This window comes from Oncorhynchus clarkii, unplaced genomic scaffold (assembly GCF_045791955.1).
Source record: "Oncorhynchus clarkii lewisi isolate Uvic-CL-2024 unplaced genomic scaffold, UVic_Ocla_1.0 unplaced_contig_6757_pilon_pilon, whole genome shotgun sequence".
NCBI classification, from domain to species: Eukaryota; Metazoa; Chordata; class Actinopteri; order Salmoniformes; family Salmonidae; genus Oncorhynchus; species Oncorhynchus clarkii.
The window spans coordinates 313429-332500 of record NW_027261001.1 but is presented as its reverse complement, the minus strand read 5'-3'; the positions used below and the strand labels follow the sequence as shown (position 1 = coordinate 332500).

Here is a 19072-nt window from a genome sequence, read left to right as displayed (position 1 = left end):
AGAGCTAAGGATGATGTTAAAGAGTTTTAGTATAGCCAATTGGAATTTGTTGTCTGTATATTTGATCATTTCATTAAGGATACCATCAACACCACAGGCCTTTTTGGGTTGGAGGGTTTTTATTTTGTCCTGTAACTTTTTCAAGGTAATTGGAGAATCCAGTGGGTTCTGGTAGTCTTTAATAGTTGATTCTAAGATTTGTATTTGATCATGTATATGTTTTTGCTCTTTATTCTTTGTTATAGAGCCAAAAATATTGGAGAAGTGGTTTACCCATACATCTCCATTTTGGATAGATAATTCTTCGTGTTGTTGTTTGTTTAGTGTTTTCCAATTTTCCCAGAAATGGTTAGAGTCTATGGATTCTTCAGTTACATTGAGCTGCTTTCTGACATGCTGTTCCTTCTTTTTCCGTAGTGTATTTCTGTATTGTTTTAGTGATTCACCATAATGAAGGCGTAGACTCAGGTTTTCCGGGTCTCTATGTTTTTGGTTGGACAGGTTTCTCAATTTCTTTCTTAGATTTTTGCATTCTTCATCAAACCATTTGTCATTGTTGTTAATTTTCTTCTGTTTTCTATTTGAGATTTTTAGATTTGATGGGGAAGCTGAGAGGTCAAATATACTGTTAAGATTTTCTACTGGCAAGTTTACACCTTCACTATTGCAGTGAAACATTTTACCCAGGAAATTGTCTAGAAGGGATTGAATTTGTTGTTGCCTAATTGTTTTTTGGTAGGTTTCCAAACTGAATTCCTTCCATCTATAGCATTTCTTAATGTTACTCAGTTCCTTTGGCTTTGATGCCTCATGATTGGGGATTGCTCTGTTCAAGTAGACTGTGATTTTGCTGTGGTCTGATAGGGGTGTCAGTGGGCTGACTGTGAACGCTCTGAGAGACTCTGGGTTGAGGTCAGTGATAAAGTAGTCTACAGTACTACTGCCAAGAAATGAGCTATAGGTGTACCTACCATAGGAGTCCCCTCGAAGCCTACCATTGACTATGTACATACCCAGCGTGCGACAGAGCTGCAGGAGTTGTGACCCGTTTTTGTTTATTTTGTCATAGTTGTGCATATGTGGGAAGGAATGCTGTCACCTGCAGGCAGGTGTTTGTCCCCCTGTGTGCTGAGGGTGTCAGGTTCTTGTCCGGTTCTGGCATTTAGGTCACCACAGACTAGTACATGTCCCTGGGCCTGGAAATGATTGATTTCCCCCTTCAGGATGGAGAAGCTGTCTTCATTAAAGTATGGGGATTCTAGTGGGGGGATATAGGTAGCACACAGGAGGACATTTTTCTCTTTTAAGATAATATCCTTTTGAATTTCTAGCCAAATGTAAAATGTTCCTGTTTTGATTAATTTAATGGAGTAAGTTAGGTCTGCTCTATACCAAATTAGCATACCCCCTGCTCTCAGGTTGTTTGTGCCTGTGTGTATTATTATGTGGCTAGGTGAGCCTAGTTGGTCCTCAGACAGAAGGTCGAGGGCACGCTGGGTGTTTGGACACCAGAGTTTAGACACACTGTGTTTGGGAAAAAGTTTTTTTTCTTCTATATATTTCCCATTTGTGTCCATAAGGAGTACAATCTGTGTCTTGTGTTTGTCCTCAGTGGGTGTGGGGGGGTTGTCAGAAGGGCTGACAGGGGGGGTGCTACGAGGGGGTGATGTTCTGCTGTGATGTCGACTCTATGGTCAGGGTCTGGTGTGGACTGTTCTGCTGTGGTGTCGAGACTTTTGTCGGGTGCTGAGGTGGGCTGTTCTGCTGGCTTCTCTGTGGGGGTGGCCACCTCTCTAGTTGGTTGTTCTCTGTCACACGCCATCCCCCTCACCCTCTCCTCCATCCCCCTCAACCTCTCCTCCAGCAGTCTGATCCTCTCCTCCACCCCCCTCACCCTCTCCTCCACCCCCCTCACCCTCTCCTCCTCTGCCCCCTCACCCTCTCTTCCAGCAGTCTGATCCTCTCCTCCATCCCCCTCAACCTCTCCTCCAGCAGTCTGATCCTCTCCTCCATCCCCCTCAACCTTTCCTCCAGCAGTCTGATCCTCTCCTCCATCCCCCTCAACCTCTCCTCCAGCAGTCTGATCCTCCTCCATCCCCCTCAACCTCTCCTCCAGCAGTCTGATCCTCTCCTCCATCCCCCTCAACCTCTCCTCCAGCAGTCTGATCCTCTCCTCCATCCCCCTCAACCTCTCCTCCAGCAGTCTGATCCTCTCCTCCATCCCCCTCACCCTCTCCTCCAGTAGTCTGATCCTCTCCTCCATCCCCCTCAACCTCTCCTCCAGCAGTCTGATCCTCTCCTCCATCCCCCTCAACCTCTCCTCTAGTGCTCTGTTCTGCTCCTGCTCTTTCTCCTGTTGTAGTTGTCTCACCACTGTCCAGAGTGCAGATATGTCTCTGTCCACCTCCAGCTCTCCGGGTCTGGTTAAGGGGGTGTTGTTGTGCTGGACTGTTGTTAGTGCTGTCTCTCTCTCTCTCTCTCTCATTCAATGCATACTTCAGTGGAGTGAGATTCCACTCTCCTATTTAAACACCACCACGGTGTGAACAAGGTGAGGACCAGATAGTTGTTCTTCAATGCCAGAAGTAATTTCTCTCTGCTATTAACAGTACAGTAGAGATAAATATCAGGAAGTTCCAGCAATGCTGTACTGCTTGGAGAAATATGTCAACCGGTGTACAGGGCATTAACATGGTGAACAATACAAAGCACATTCGTCTCAACACTGTACTGTTTCCAATGTCAGAATATGTGATGTGTCTGAGCCCATCTCTCTCTGAGGGGGTGTGAATATGATTTCCAGAAGGACATCCCCCATAAGGAACAGAAACACACATTTGTCATTGCCTCACAGCATCTAATCCTTGATCTCTCACACACACACACACACACACACACACACACACACACACACACACACACACACACACACACACACACACATACTGTATGCAAACATTCCCCTCCACCTCTCTCTTCCTTCCCCTGCTCCTCTACTCCTTTGCCTGCTCCTCTCTCCTCCTCCCCTCTCCTCCTTCCCCTGCTCCTCTCTCCTCCTCCCCCTGCTCCTCTCTCCTTCCCCTGCTCCTCTCTTCTCCTTCTCTCTCCTCCTTCCCCTGCTCCTCTCTTCTCCTTCCCCTGCTCCTCTCTCCTCCTTCCCCTCCTCCTCTCTCCTCCTACTCTCTCCTCCTTCCCCTGCTCCTCTCTCCTCCTTCCCTGCTCCTCTCTCCTCCTCCTCTCTCCTCCTCCTCTCTCATCCTTCCCTTGCTCCTCTCTTCTCCTCCTCTCTCCTCCTTCCCCTGCTCCTCTTTCCTCCTCCTCTCTCCTCCTTCCCCTGCTCCTCTCTCCTCCTCCTCTCTCCTCCTCTCTCCTCCTTCCCCTGCTCCTCTCTCCTCCTTCCCCTGGTCCTCTCTCCTCCTCCTCCTCCTCTCTCCTCCTTCCTTCTCCTCCTTCCCCTGCTCCTCTCTTCTCCCACTACGTGTGTGTCTGTGTGTGTGTAGGGGGTCTCCTCCTCACAGCAGGGGGAGGAACAGAGGGACCAAGGCATGTTCCCCCAGCTAATGTTGTATGACTGAATCGTGCCCCCCACCCCACACAACCTTCCCCTGCTCCTCTCTTCTCCTTCCCCTGCTCCTCTCTCCTCCTTCCCCTGCTCCTCTCTCCTCCTTTCCCTGCTCCTCTCTCCTCCTCCTCTCTCCTCCTTCCCTCTCCTCCTTCCCCTGCTCCTCTCTCCTCCTCCTCTCTCCTCCTCCTCTCTCCTCCTTCCCCTGCTCCTCTCTCCTCCTTCCCTCTCCTCCTTCCCCTGCTCCTCTCTCCTCCCACTATGTGTGTGTCTGTGTGTGTGTAGGGGGTCTCCTCCTCACAGCAGGGGGAGGAACAGAGGGACCAAGGCATGTTCCCCCAGCTAATGTTTTATGACTGAGTCGTGCCCCCCCCCCCCACACACACAACCTTCCCCTGCTCATCTCTCCTCCTTCCCCTTCTAGTCCGCTAGACTCACTGAGGTACTTCCAGTGGAACCCACATGCTGCATACATAATGACATGACATTATCATTTGTAGAAGCATGATGGATATTTGCATAACTGTCAATTAAGTCTGGCAGATGTGAAGAGGCCGACACTCAGTCCACTGTTCCTTTAATTAACACCAGAGAGATGAACCCTGACCCCCATGGCGTGTGTGTTTGTGGTGCGTGCGCAGCACAGAAGGCCAACCTCGTGTGTGTGTGTGTGTGTGAGTTTGTGTGTGTGTGTGTGTGTGTGTGTGTGTGCGCGTGCGCGTGCGTACGTGGTTGTTTGTGCGTGTGTGTGTGCGCTGGAGCGTACTGTAAACATGATTAATGCAGAGCTTCAGAGGCCCACTGTTGTAGTTCTACTGAGACCGGACAAACACATGCATGTACACACATACACATATTTGTGCAAAAGCAGTTATCCTTGAGGAAGCGGTAATTAAAATGCAAAACAAGGTTTTTGTAACGTGTCCAGTGACAGTCTTTCATCCGTCTGCAACGTGTCGACTGACAGCACATGGAGAAAACAAGCCCCTTTTAAAGTTTGTCTCTCAGCTATCGCTGCCTGCACCTGCCCGCCCGTCCAGCATCACTACTCTGTTCTGACTCAGAATACGTGGACAACTACAAATACCTAGGTGTCTGGTTAGACTGTAAACTCTCTTTCCAAACTCACATTAAGCATCTCCAATCCAAAATTAAATCTAGAATTGGCTTCCTATTTCGCAACAAAGCATCCTTCACTCATGCTGCCAAACATACCCTCGTAAAACTGACCATCCTACCGATCCTCGACTTCGGTGATGTCATTTACAAAATAGCCTCCAACACTCTACTCAACAAATTGGATGCAGTCTATCACAGTGCCATCCGTTTTGTCACCAAAGCCCCATATACTACCCACCACTGCGACCTGTACGCTCTCGTTGGCTGGCCCTCGCTTCATACTCGTCGCCAAACCCACTGGCTCCATGTCATCTACAAGACCCTGCTAGGTAAAGCCCCATCTCATCTCAGCTCGCTGGTCACCATAGCAGCACCCACCTGTAGCACGCGCTCCAGCAGGTATATCTCTCTGGTCACCCCCAAAACCAATTCTTCCTTTGGCCGCCTCTCCTTCCAGTTCTCTGCTGCCAATGATTGGAACGAACTACAAAAATCTCTGAAACTGGAAACACTTATCTCCCTCGCTAGCTTTAAGCACCAGCTGTCAGAGCAGCTCACAGATTACTGCACCTGTACATAGCCCACCTATAATTTAGCCCAAACAACTACCTCTTTCCCTACTGTATTTAATTTATTTATTTATTTTGCTCCTTTGCACCCCATTATTTCTATCTCTACTTTGCACATTCTTCCACTGAAAATCTACCATTCCAGTGTTTTACTTGCTATATTGTATTTACTTTCCCACCATGGCCTTTTTTTGCCTTTACCTCCCTTATCTCACCTCATTTGCTCACATCGTATATAGACTTGTTTCTACTGTATTATTGACTGTATGTTTGTTTTACTCCATGTGTAACTCTGTGTCGTTGTATCTGTCAAACTGCTTTGCTTTATCTTGGCCAGGTCGCAGTTGTAAATGAGAACTTGTTCTCAACTTGCCTACCTGGTTAAATAAAGGTGAAATAAATAAATAAATAAAAGCTAGAACTGCCGGGCCGCTAAATCAGCAGAAACACCCATCATTCACAGCATGAGTCCCAAATGGCACCCTGTACCCTCCTTTGGGCCTTGGTCAAACGTAGTGCGTCCCAAGTAGGGACCCATTTGGGCCTTGGTCAAATGTAGTGCGTCCCAAGTAGGGACCCATTTGGGACAATGTCGTAGTGACTAATTTTCATAGAAACCCATTATTTAAAAAAAATATATATATATATGATATGATTATAAAAACCACAGGCTGGTAAACGTCAGAATATAAGCCTTAGTGATGATTACGAAGAGCTTACATTGCACTGCTTATGTGACATTAGTTCCCCTCAGCCCTGTCTTCAACCCACAGCTACGTAGAGGACTGTTGAAGGATCTCAGTGGTGACATCAAATCCATTCAATAGGTCCTCCACACACCCTTTACCGTTACCACTGTCTGATAGCTAATTATACTACCAGACAACATACTGCAGTGGGGAATATGACCAACCTAGGGAGGGAGGGAGGGAGGGAGGGAGGGAGGGAGGGAGGGAGGGAGGGAGGGAGGGAGGGAGGGTGAATCATTCTCATCTTTTGTCATTGAGGTGTTTTTAACCATCCCAAAATAACTATAAATTGCCTCGTTATCATACTAAAGGTGTGTGTGTGTGTGTGTGTGTGTGTGTGTGTGTGTGTGTGTGTGTGTGTGTGTGTGTGTGTGTGTGTGTGTGTGTGTGTGTGTGTGTGTGTGTGTGTGTGTGTGTGTGTGTGTGTGTGTGTGTGTGTGTGTGTGTGTGTGTGTGTGTGTGTGTGTGTGTGTGTGCTTGTGAGGGGTAGTATGTGTGAGTGGTATTGTGTGTGTGCTTGTGAGGGGTAGTGTGTGTACGTGTGTGATAGTGTGTGTGTGTGTGTGTGTGTGTGTGTGTAATGTTGTGCTGTGTGTTTCAGTTATCTGCCTGGTGGGACTGTGTGTGTGGTAGTGTGTGTGTGTGTGTGTAATGTTGTGCTATGTGTTTCAGTTATCTGCCTGGTGGGACTGGGCCTGGTGGTGTTCTTCTTCAGCTTCCTGCTGTCCATCTTCAGGTCCAAATACCACGGCTACCCCTACAGGTAACACACATACAGTACCTGGACTTCACCATGTTACCAATGGCATTCACACACACATTAGAGTTTTCCTGGACACGTGACCAGGAAAACGTCTGTGCCCATAGTTTTTCAGTTGAGGTGGTCTGGATAAACTCCTGGCCCTACATAGTGAATAAATAGAGTACTTCACTCCAGGTCTCCAGGGGTGTCTAAGTTCACACCATCCACCCTCTAACATGGAACACACCCAGACACTTTTCACCCAGAACATCGTGTTGCATTTTTTCCTAACCGAGCGAAATCAAACTGCCCTTCGAAGACAACTTTACCCACTTTTGAACTTCGTCAGATGAGTCGCGTCAGATGAGTCGCGTCAGATGAGTCGCGTCAGATGAGTCGCGTCAGATGAGTCTTCAGATGAGCCGTCAGATGAGCCGTCAGATGAGCCGTCAGATGAGTCGTCAGATGAGTCGCGTCAGATGAGTCGCGTCAGATGAGCCGTCAGATGAGCCGTCAGATGAGCCGTCAGATGAGTCGTCAGATGAGTCGTCAGATGAGTCGTCAGATGAGTCGCGTCAGATGAGCCGCGTCAGATGAGCCGTCAGATGAGCCGTCAGATGAGCCGTCAGATGAGTCGTCAGATGAGTCGTCAGATGAGTCGCGTCAGATGAGCCGTCAGATGAGCCGTCAGATGAGTCGCGTCCGTCAGATGAGTTGTCAGATGCTTTATCCCAAAAGGATTTTGTCAGCCTCTGCTCGAATCAATGGCTTTGCCCCAAATAGCGGCCTTTGTTCTTTTATGAGCACTAATTTTGTCCAGGGCCCGTAGAGATCTGGTAGGGTACCATTTAGGACACATCCAGATTCTCCAGCTATCAGAATATAAGTAACAAGTAACACCCATAATCATCAAAACAACAGTTAGCAGCACACAGTCCGAGAGAACTTCTGAACGACACTTAATACAGTCATATCACAATGAAATCTACTGAACAATACTTAATACAGTCATATCACAATGAAATCTACTGAACAACACTTAATACAGTCAGATCACAATGAAATCTACTGAACGACACTTAATACAGTCATATCACAATGAAATCTACTGAACTGCATTTAATACAGTCAGATCACAATGAAATCTACTGAACAGCATTTAATACAGTCAGATCACAATGAAATCTACTGAACAACACTTAATACAGTCAGATCACAATGAAATCTACTGAACAAATCAAATCAAATTTATTTATATAGCCCTTCGTACATCAGCTGATATCTCAAAGTGCTGTACAGAAACCCAGCCTAAAACCCCAAACAGCAAGCAATGCAGGTGTAGAAGCACGGTGGCTAGGAAAAACTCCCTAGAAAGGCCAAAACCTAGGAAGAAACCTAGAGGAACCAGGCTATGTGGGGTGGCCAGTCCTCTTCTGGCTGTGCCGGGTGGAGATTATAACAGAACATGGTCAAGATGTTCAAATGTTCATAAATGACCAGCATGGTCGAATAATAATAAGGCAGAACAGTTGAAACTGGAGCAGCAGCACAGTCAGGTGGACTGGGGACAGCAAGGAGTCATCATGTCAGGTATTCCTGGGGCATGGTCCTAGGGCTCAGGTCCTCCGAGAGAGAGAAAGAAAGAGAGAATTAGAGAGAGCATATGTGGGATGGCCAGTCCTCTTCTGGCTGTGCCGGGTGGAGATTATAACAGAACATGGCCAAGATGTTCAAATGTTTATAAATGACCAGCATGGTCGAATAATAATAAGGCAGAACAGTTGAAACTGGAGCAGCAGCACGGCCAGGTGGACTGGTGACAGCAAGGAGTCATCATGTCAGGTAGTCCTGGGGCATGGTCCTAGGGCTCAGGTCCTCCGAGAGAGAGAAGGAGAGAATTAGAGAACGCACACTTAGATTCACACAGGACATCGAATAGGACAGGAGAAGTACTCCAGATATAACAAACTGACCCTAGCCCCCCGACACAAAAACTACTGCAGCATAAATACTGGAGGCTGAGACAGGAGGGGTCAGGAGACACTGTGGCCCCATCCGAGGACACCCCCGGACAGGGCCAAACAGGAAGGATATAACCCCACCCACTTTGCCAAAGCACAGCCCCCACACCACTAGAGGGATATCTTCAACCACCAACTTACCATCCTGAGACAAGGCTGAGTATAGCCCACAAAGACCTCCGCCACGGCACAACCCGAGGGGGGGGGGGCAGCATTTAATACAGTCAGATCACAATGAAATCTACAGAACAACACTTAATACAGCCTTTTTACAATGAAATCTACTGAACAACACTTAGTACAGTCAGATCACAATGAAATCTACTGAGCGACACTTAATACAGTCAGATCACAGTTGACTTTGTCACACACTAACTGGCGAGCGCTCTGTAATCACACGCTCTCTCTGTCTCTCTCTCTCTTTTTCAGCTTCCTTATAAAGTGAGTCTTCAGAGTGAAGGGTGAAGAGGCTACTTGATACTGCTAGCTGAGAGGCTGCAGACACCGGGACAGGGTGCATGGGGCGGGGGGGTCATTTCAACTGCTGTACTCAATCTGCTTAATAAATGATAATGTGGTGACAAACTGAGAAAAGAGACACTCCTACCTATCTGATTAGTACGGTTATATCACACACACCTGTTCTGAAGGAGTTGAGCTCTTCAAGTCTGAATGTGTTTTATTTGATAGTGTCTGACCAAATGACAGAGAGAGAGAGAGGACAGGAGAGGAGAAGAGGAAAGCGAGAGAGAGACATGCTGAGGAAATGTGGAAAGAGAGAGACGTGCTGAGGAGAAGAGAGAGAGAGAGAGAGACATGATGAGGAGAAGAGAGAGAGAGACATACTGAGGAGAAGAAGAAAGAGAGAGAGAGACATGATGAGGAGAAGAGAGAGAGAGAGAGACAGTACTGAGGAGAAGAGAGAGAGAGACATACTGAGGAGAAGCGGAAGTAGAGAGACATGCTGAGGAGAAGAGGAAGTAGAGAGACATGCTGATGAGAAGAGGAAAGAAAGAGAGAGACATGCTGAGGAGAAGAGGAAAGAGAGAGAGAGACATGCTGAGGAGAAGGGGAAAGAGAGAGAGACATGCTGAGGAGAAGAGGAAGAGAGAGAGATAAATGCTGAGGAGAAGAGGAAAGAGAAAGAGAGAGATGCTGAGGAGAAGAGAGAGAGACATGATGAGGAGAAGAGAGAGAGAGACATGCTGAGGAGAAGAGGAAAGAGAGAGAGAGAGAGACATGCTGAGGAGAAGAGGAAAGAGAGAGAGAGAAATGCTGAGGAGAAGAAGAAAGAGAGAGAGAGACATGCTGAGGAGAAGAGAGAGAGACATGATGAGGAGAAGAGAGAGAGAGACATGCTGAGGAGAAGAGGAAAGAGAGAGAGAGAGAGACATGCTGAGGAGAAGAGGAAAGAGAGAGACATGCTGAGGAGAAGAGGAAAGAAAGAGAGAGGAGAAGAGGAGAAGAGGAAAGAGAGAGAGAGACATGCTGATGAGAAGAGAGAGAGACATGATGAGGAGAAGAGGAAAGAGAGAGACATGCTGAGGAGAAGAGGAAAGAAAGAGAGAGACATGCTGAGGAGAAGAAGAAAGAGAGAGAGAGATGATGAGGAGAAGAGAGAGAGAGAGAGACATACTGAGGAGAAGCGGAAGTAGAAAGACATGCTGAGGAGAAGAGGAAGTAGAGAGACATGCTGAGGAGAAGAGGAAAGAAAGAGAGAGACATGCTGAGGAGAAGAGGAAAGAGAGAGAGAGACATGCTGAGGAGAAGAGGAAAGAGAGAGAGAGAGACATGCTGAGGAGAAGAGAGAGAGAGACATGCTGAGGAGAAGAGAGAGACATGATGAGGAGAAGAGAGAGAGAGACGTGCTGAGGAGAAGAGGAAAGAGAGAGAGAGACATGCTGAGGAGAAGAGAGAGACATGATGAGGAGAAGAGAGAGAGAGACATGCTGAGGAGAAGAGGAAAGAAAGAGAGAGACATGCTGAGGAGAAGAGGAAAGAGAGAGAGAGACATGCTGAGGAGAAGAGGAAAGAAAGAGAGAGACATGCTGAGGAGAAGAGGAAAGAGAGAGAGAGACATGCTGAGGAGAAGAGGAAAGAGAGAGAGAGAGACATGCTGAGGAAAGAGAGAGAGAGGCATGCTGAGGAGAAGAGGAAAGAGAGAGAGAGACATGCTGAGGAGAAGAGGAAAGATAGAGAGACATGCTGAGGAGAAGAGGAAAGAGAGAGAGAGATGATGAGGAGAAGAGAGAGAGAGAGAGACATACTGAGGAGAAGCGGAAGTAGAGAGACATGCTGAGGAGAAGAGGAAGTAGAGAGACATGCTGAGGAGAAGAGGAAAGAAAGAGAGAGACATGCTGAGGAGAAGAGAGAGAGAGAGGCATGCTGAGGAGAAGAGTAAAGAGAGAGAGATATGCTGAGGAGAAGAGGAAAGAGAGAGAGAGACATGCTGAGGAAAGAGAGAGACATGATGAGGAGAAGAGAGAGAGAGACATGCTGAGGAGAAGAGGAAAGAGAGAGAGACATGATGAGTAGAAGAGGAAAGAGAGAGACATGCTGAGGAGAAGAGGAAAGAAAGAGAGAGACATGCTGAGGAGAAGAGGAAAGAGAGAGAGAGACATGCTGAGGAGAAGAGGAAAGAGAGAGAGAGACATGCTGAGGAAAGAGAGAAAGAGGCATGCTGAGGAAAGAGAGAAAGAGGCATGCTGAGGAGAAGAGGAAAGAGAGAGAGAGACATGCTGAGGAGAAGAGGAAAGAGAGAGAGATATGCTGAGGAGAAGAGAGAGAGAGACATGCTGAGGAGAAGAGGAAAGAAAGAGAGAGACATGCTGAGGAGAAGAGGAAAGAGAGAGAGAGACATGCTGAGGAGAAGAGGAAAGAGAGAGAGAGACATGCTGAGGAAAGAGAGAGAGAGGCATGCTGAGGAGAAGAGGAAAGAGAGAGAGAGACATGCTGAGGAGAAGAGAGAGAGAGAGGCATGCTGAGGAGAAGAGTAAAGAGAGAGAGATATGCTGAGGAGAAGAGAGAGAGAGACATGCTGAGGAGAAGAGGAAAGAGAGAGAGACATGCTGAGGAGAAGAGAGAGAGACATGATGAGGAGAAGAGGAAAGAGAGAGAGAGACATGCTGAGGAGAAGAGAGAGAGAGAGGCATGCTGAGGAGAAGAGTAAAGAGAGAGAGATATGCTGAGGAGAAGAGAGAGAGAGACATGCTGAGGAGAAGAGGAAAGAGAGAGACATGCTGAGGAGAAGAGGAAAGAAAGAGAGAGACATGCTGAGGAGAAGAAGAAAGAGAGAGAGAGACATGATGAGGAGAAGAGAGAGAGAGAGAGACATACTGAGGAGAAGCGGAAGTAGAAAGACATGCTGAGGAGAAGAGGAAGTAGAGAGACATGCTGAGGAGAAGAGGAAAGAAAGAGAGAGACATGCTGAGGAGAAGAGAGAGAGAGACATGCTGAGGAGAAGGGGAAAGAGAGAGAGAGACGTGCTGAGGAGAAGAGGAAAGAGAGAGAGAGACATGCTGAGGAGAAGAGGAAAGAGAGAGACATGCTGAGGAGAAGAGGAAAGAAAGAGAGAGACATGCTGAGGAGAAGAAGAAAGAGAGAGAGAGACATGATGAGGAGAAGAGAGAGAGAGAGAGACATACTGAGGAGAAGCGGAAGTAGAAAGACATGCTGAGGAGAAGAGGAAGTAGAGAGACATGCTGAGGAGAAGAGGAAAGAAAGAGAGAGACATGCTGAGGAGAAGAGAGAGAGAGAGACATGCTGAGGAGAAGGGGAAAGAGAGAGAGAGACGTGCTGAGGAGAAGAGGAAAGAGAGAGAGAGACATGCTGAGGAGAAGAGAGAGACATGATGAGGAGAAGAGAGAGAGAGACATGCTGAGGAGAAGAGGAAAGAGAGAGAGACATGCTGAGGAGAAGAGGAAAGAGAGAGACATGCTGAGGAGAAGAGGAAAGAGAGAGAGAGACATGCTGAGGAGAAGAGGAAAGAGAGAGAGAGACATGCTGAGGAAAGAGAGAGAGAGGCATGCTGAGGAGAAGAGGAAAGAGAGAGGCATGCTGAGGAGAAGAGGAAAGAGAGAGAGAGACATGCTGAGGAGAAGAGGAAAGATAGAGAGACATGCTGAGGAGAAGAGGAAAGAGAGAGAGAGATGATGAGGAGAAGAGAGAGAGAGAGAGACATACTGAGGAGAAGCGGAAGTAGAGACACATGCTGAGGAGAAGAGGAAGTAGAGAGACATGCTGAGGAGAAGAGGAAAGAAAGAGAGAGACATGCTGAGGAGAAGAGAGAGAGAGAGACATGCTGAGGAGAAGGGGAAAGAGAGAGAGAGACGTGCTGAGGAGAAGAGGAAAGAGAGAGAGATACATGCTTAGGAGAAGAGGAAAGAGAGAGAGAGACATGCTGAGGAGAAGAGAGAGACATGATGGGGAGAAGAGAGAGAGAGACATGCTGAGGAGAAGAGGAAAGAGAGAGAGACATGCTGAGGAGAAGAGGAAAGAGAGAGACATGCTGAGGAGAAGAGGAAAGAAAGAGAGAGACATGCTGAGGAGAAGAGGAAAGAGAGAGAGAGACATGCTGAGGAGAAGAGGAAAGAGAGAGAGAGACATGCTGAGGAAAGAGAAAGAGAGGCATGCTGAGGAGAAGAGGAAAGAGAGAGAGAGACATGCTGAGGAGAAGAGAGAGAGAGAGGCATGCTGAGGAGAAGAGGAAAGAGAGAGAGATATGCTGAGGAGAAGAGAGAGAGAGACATGCTGAGGAGAAGAGGAAAGAAAGAGAGAGACATGCTGAGGAGAAGAGGAAAGAGAGAGAGAGACATGCTGAGGAGAAGAGGAAAGAGAGAGAGAGAGACATGCTGAGGAAAGAGAGAGAGAGGCATGCTGAGGAGAAGAGGAAAGAGAGAGAGAGACATGCTGAGGAGAAGAGTGAGAGAGAGGCATGCTGAGGAGAAGAGGAAAGAGAGAGAGATATGCTGAGGAGAAGAGAGAGAGAGACATGCTGAGGAGAAGAGGAAAGAGAGAGAGACATGATGAGGAGAAGAGGAAAGAGAGAGCGACATGCTGAGGAGAAGAGGAAAGAGAGAGCGACATGCTGAGGAGAAGAGGTAAGAGAGAGAGAGACATGCTGAGGAGAAGAGAGAAGACATGCTGAGGAGAAGAGGAAAAAGGGAGAGACATGCTGAGGAGAAGAGGAAAGAGAGAGAGAGACATGCTGAGGAGAAGAGGAAAGAGAGAGAGACATGCTGAGGAGAAGAGAGAGAGACATGATGAGGAGAAGAGAGAGAGAGACATGCTGAGGAGAAGAGGAAAGAGAGAGAGATATGCTGAGGAGAAGAGAGAGAGAGACATGCTGAGGAGAAGAGGAAAGAGAGAGAGAGAGATGCTGAGGAGAAGAGGAAAGAGAGAGCGACATGCTGAGGAGAAGCGGTAAGAGAGAGAGAGACATGCTGAGGTGAAGAGGAAAGAGAGAGAGAGAGATGCTGAGGAGATGAGGAAAGAGAGAGCGACATGCTGAGGAGAAGAGGAAAGAGAGAGCGACATGCTGAGGAGAAGAGGAAAGAGAGAGAGAGACATGCTGAGGAGAAGAGGAAAGAGAGAGAGAGACATGCTGAGGAAAGAGAGAGAGAGGCATGCTGAGGAGAAGAGGAAAGAGAGAGAGAGACATGCTGAGGAGAAGAGGAAAGAGAGCGAGATATGCTGAGGAGAAGAGAGAGAGAGACATGCTGAGGAGAAGAGGAAAGAGAGAGAGACATGCTGAGGAGAAGAGGAAAGAGAGAGACATGCTGAGGAGAAGAGGAAAGAGAGAGACATGCTGAGGAGAAGAGGAAAGAGAGCGAGATATGCTGAGGAGAAGAGAGAGAGAGACATGCTGAGGAGAAGAGGAAAGAGAGAGAGACATGCTGAGGAGAAGAGGAAAGAGAGAGACATGCTGAGAAGAGGAAAGAGAGCGAGATATGCTGAGGAGAAGAGAGAGAGAGAGGCATGCTGAGGAGAAGAGGAAAGAGAGCGAGATATGCTGAGGAGAAGAGAGAGAGAGACATGCTGAGGAGAAGAGGAAAGAGAGAGAGACATGATGAGGAGAAGAGGAAAGAGAGAGCGACATGCTGAGGAGAAGAGGAAAGAGAGAGCGACATGCTGAGGAGAAGAGGTAAGAGAGAGAGAGACATGCTGAGGAGAAGAGAGAGAGACATGCTGAGGAGAAGAGGAAAAAGGGAGAGACATGCTGAGGAGAAGAGGAAAGAGAGAGAGAGATGCTGAGGAGAAGAGGAAAGAGAGAGCGACATGCTGAGGAGAAGAGGAAAGAGAGAGCGACATGCTGAGGAGAAGAGGTAAGAGAGAGAGAGACATGCTGAGGAGAAGAGAGAGAGACATGCTGAGGAGAAGAGGAAAAAGGGAGAGACATGCTGAGGAGAAGAGGAAAGAGAGAGAGAGACATGCTGAGGAGAAGAGGAAAGAGAGAGAGACATGCTGAGGAGAAGAGAGAGAGACATGATGAGGAGAAGAGAGAGAGAGACATGCTGAGGAGAAGAGGAAAGAGAGAGAGATATGCTGAGGAGAAGAGAGAGAGAGACATGCTGAGGAGAAGAGGAAAGAGAGAGAGACATGATGAGGAGAAGAGGAAAGAGAGAGAGAGATGCTGAGGAGAAGAGGAAAGAGAGAGCGACATGCTGAGGAGAAGAGGAAAGAGAGAGCGACATGCTGAGGAGAAGAGGAAAGAGAGCGAGAGACATGCTGAGGAGAAGAGGAAAGAGAGAGACATGCTGAGGAGAAGAGGAAAGAGAGAGAGACATGATGAGGAGAAGAGGAAAGAGAGAGCGACATGCTGAGGAGAAGAGGAAAGAGAGAGCGACATGCTGAGGAGAAGAGGTAAGAGAGAGAGAGACATGCTGAGGAGAAGAGGAAAAAGAGAGAGACATGCTGAGGAGAAGAGGAAAGAGAGAGCGACATGCTGAGGAGAAGAGGAAAGAGAGAGCGACATGCTGAGGAGAAGAGGTAAGAGAGAGAGAGACGTGCTGAGGAAAAGAGAGAGAGAGACATGCTGAGGAGAAGAGGAAATAGAGAGAGAGACATGCTGAGGAGAAGAGGAGAGAGATAGACATGCTAAGGAGAAGAGGAAGAGAGAGAGACATGCTGAGGAGAAGAGAGAGAGAGATACATGCTGAGGAGAAGAGGAAAGGGAGAGAGACATGCTGAGGAGAAGAGGAAAGGGAGAGCGATGCTGAGGAGACGAGGAAAGAGAGAGACATGCTAAGGAAAAGAGAGAGAGAGACATGCTGAGGAGATGTGAGAGAGAGACATGCTGAGGAGAAGAGGAAAGAGAGAGAGACATGCTGAGGAGACGAGGAAAGAGAGAGACATGCTGAGGAGAAGAGGAAAGAGAGAGAGAGACATGCTGAGGAGAAGAGGAAAGAGAGAGAGACATGCTGAGGAGAAGAGAGAGAGAGACATGCTGAGGAGAAGAGGAAAGAGAGAGAGAGACATGCTGAGGAGAAGAGGAAAGAGAGAGAGACATGCTGAGGAGAAGAGAGAGAGAGACATGCTGAGGAGAAGAGGAAAGAGAGAGAGATATGCTGAGGAGAAGAGAGAGAGAGACATGCTGAGGAGAAGAGGAAAGATGAGAGACATGATGAGGAGAAGAGGAAAGAGAGCGAGAGATGCTGAGGAGATGAGGAAAGAGAGAGCGACATGCTGAGGAGAAGAGGAAAGAGAGAGCGACATGCTGAGGAGAAGAGGTAAGAGAGAGAGAGACATGCTGAGGAGAAGAGAGAGAGACGTGCTGAGGAGAAGAGGAAAAAGAGAGAGACATGCTGAGGAGACGAGGAAAGAGAGAGAGAGAGACATGCTGAGGAGAAGAGGAAAGAAAGAGAGAGAGACATACTGAGGAAAGAGAAAAAGAGAAAGAGACATGCTGAGGAAAAGAGAGAGAGAGAGAGAGACATACTGAGGAAAAGAGAGATAGAGACATGCTGAGGAGAAGAGAGAGAGAGTCATACTGAGGAAAGAGAAAAAGAGAGAGAGAGAGACATGCTGAAGAAAAGAGAGAGACATGCTGAGGAGAAGAGGAAAGAGGGAAAAGGATGTAGAGAGACAGAAGGTTAGGTAGGTGTGTGTGTGAGAGAGAGAATCAGCTGCAGCCGATGACCGAAGAATGAACGTAAGTAAACGTCATGATGGGGGAGTGATGTAGATGGTGTGTGTTTCTCTCATCTACTGTTCTAGACAGTAGAGCTGCAGCACGGCTCATGATAATGGCTGAGAAACCATGTGTTAGATGCCATTCCATTGACTTCATTCCAGCCATCACTATGAGCCGTCCTCCCATCAGCAGCCTCCACTGGTGCAGCATCACTCGTTGTTATAGAGGTGGCAGTGATACAGTCAATATCACAACAGTACCGCAACATCAAATCACATGTTTTTTGTCACATGCTTGGTAAACAACAGGTGTGGACTAAATGCTGACTTACGGGCTCTCACCCAGCAATACAGAGAGAAAAACAACAAATTATAACAAGAACTTGGCTATATTCACGGCAAAGGAGGCTGCTGAGGGGAGGACGGATCATAGCAATGGCCGTAACAGAGCAAATGGACCGGCATCAAACACATGGAAGCCATGTATTTGATACCATTCCCCTCCAGCCATTACCATGAGCCTGTCCTCCCCAATGAAGGTCCAACCTACTGTGATACAGGGTACCAAGTCGATGTGCAGGGGTACGCGGCCATTGAGGTAGGTCGGTATATACAGTGCATTCCAAATGTATTCAGACCCCTTGACCTTTTCCACATTTTGTTACCTTACAGCCTTATTCTAATATGGATTAAATTGTTTTTTCCCCTCGTCAATCTACACACAGCACCCCATAATGACATCACAACACCCCATAATGACATCACAACACCCCATAATGACATCACAGCACCCCATAATGAAAATTAAAAACAGGTTTTCAGACATTTTTACTCCCGAAAATGTTTAGACCCTTTAGTTAGTACTTTGTTTAACACCTTTGGCAGTGATTACAGACTTGAGTCCTCATGGGTATGATGCTACAAACTTGGCACAGCTGTATTTGGGGAGTTTCTCCCATTCTCCTCTGCAGATCCTCTCAAGCTCTGTCAGGTTGGATGGGGAGCGTCACTGCACATCTGTTTTCAAGTCTCTCCAGAGATGTTTGATCGTGTTCGGGCTCTGGCTGGGCCACTCAAGGACATTCATAGACTTGTCCCAAAGCCACTCCTGCGTTGTCTTGGCTGTGTGCTTAGGATTGTTGTCCTGTTGGAAGGTGAACCATCGCCCCAGTCTGAGGTCCTTAGCGCTCTGGAGCAGGTTTTCATCAAGGACCTCTCTGTACTTTGCTCTTTTCATCTTTCCCTCGCTCCTGACGAGTCTCCCAGTCCCTGCCGCTGAAAAACATCCCCACAGCATGATGCTGCCACCACCATGCTTCACCGCAGAGATGGTGCCAGGTTTCCTCCAGACGTGACGCTTGGCATTCAGCCCAAAGCGTTCAATCTTGGTTTCATCAGACCAGAGAATCTTGTTTCTCATGGTCTGAGAGTCCTTTAGATGCTTTTTGGCAAACTCCAAGTGGGCTGTCATGTGCCTTTTACTGAGGAGTGGCTTCCGTCTGGCCACTCTACCATAAAGGCCTAATTGGTGGAGTGCTGCAAAGATGGTTGTCCTTCTGGAAGGTTCTCCCATCTCCACAGAGGAACTCTGGAGGTTTGTCAGAGTCACCATCGGGTTCTTGGTCACCTCCCTGACCAAGGCCCTTGTCCCCTGATTGCTCAGTTTGTCCGGGCGGCCAGCTCTAGGAAGAGTCTTGGTGGTTCCAAATTTCTTCCATTTTTAAGAATGAAGGAGGCCACTGTGTTCTTGGGGACCTTCAATGCTGCAGACATGTTTTGGTACCCTTCCCTTCCTCTCCATGCACTGTGTAGATATACCCCAACTCCTCTCCATGCACTGTGTAGGAATACCCCAACTCCTCTCCATGCACTGTGTAGATATACCCAACTCCTCTCCATGCACTGTGTAGATATACCCCAACTCCTCTCCATGCACTGTGTAGATATACCCCAACTCCTCTCCATGCACTGTGTAGATATACCCAACTCCTCTCCATGCACTGTGTAGATATACCCAACTCCTCTCCATGCACTGTGTAGATATACCCCAACTCCTCTCCATGCACTGTGTAGATATACCCCAACTCCTCTCCATGCACTGTGTAGATATACCCCAACTCCTCAGTTTTCTGTCAAGTCCAAACACTTTTCACCAGCTCCAACATAAGGGACTTCCAGTC

The 19072-nt window shown here is 47.8% G+C and overlaps 1 protein-coding gene across 1 annotated transcript in view; it reads left to right on the top strand.

Moving 5' to 3' along the window:
• LOC139403125 (dolichyl-diphosphooligosaccharide--protein glycosyltransferase subunit TUSC3) overlaps positions 1-9624 on the top strand; it is a 66405-nt gene extending 56781 nt beyond the window's left edge. The window contains exons 8-9 of the mRNA XM_071146837.1: positions 6672-6762; positions 9192-9624. Coding sequence (XP_071002938.1) covers positions 6672-6762; positions 9192-9207 — 107 coding nt within the window. The 3' untranslated portion in view covers positions 9208-9624. The remainder of the gene's footprint in view (positions 1-6671; positions 6763-9191) is intronic.
• Positions 9625-19072: the final 9448 nt, after the last annotated feature.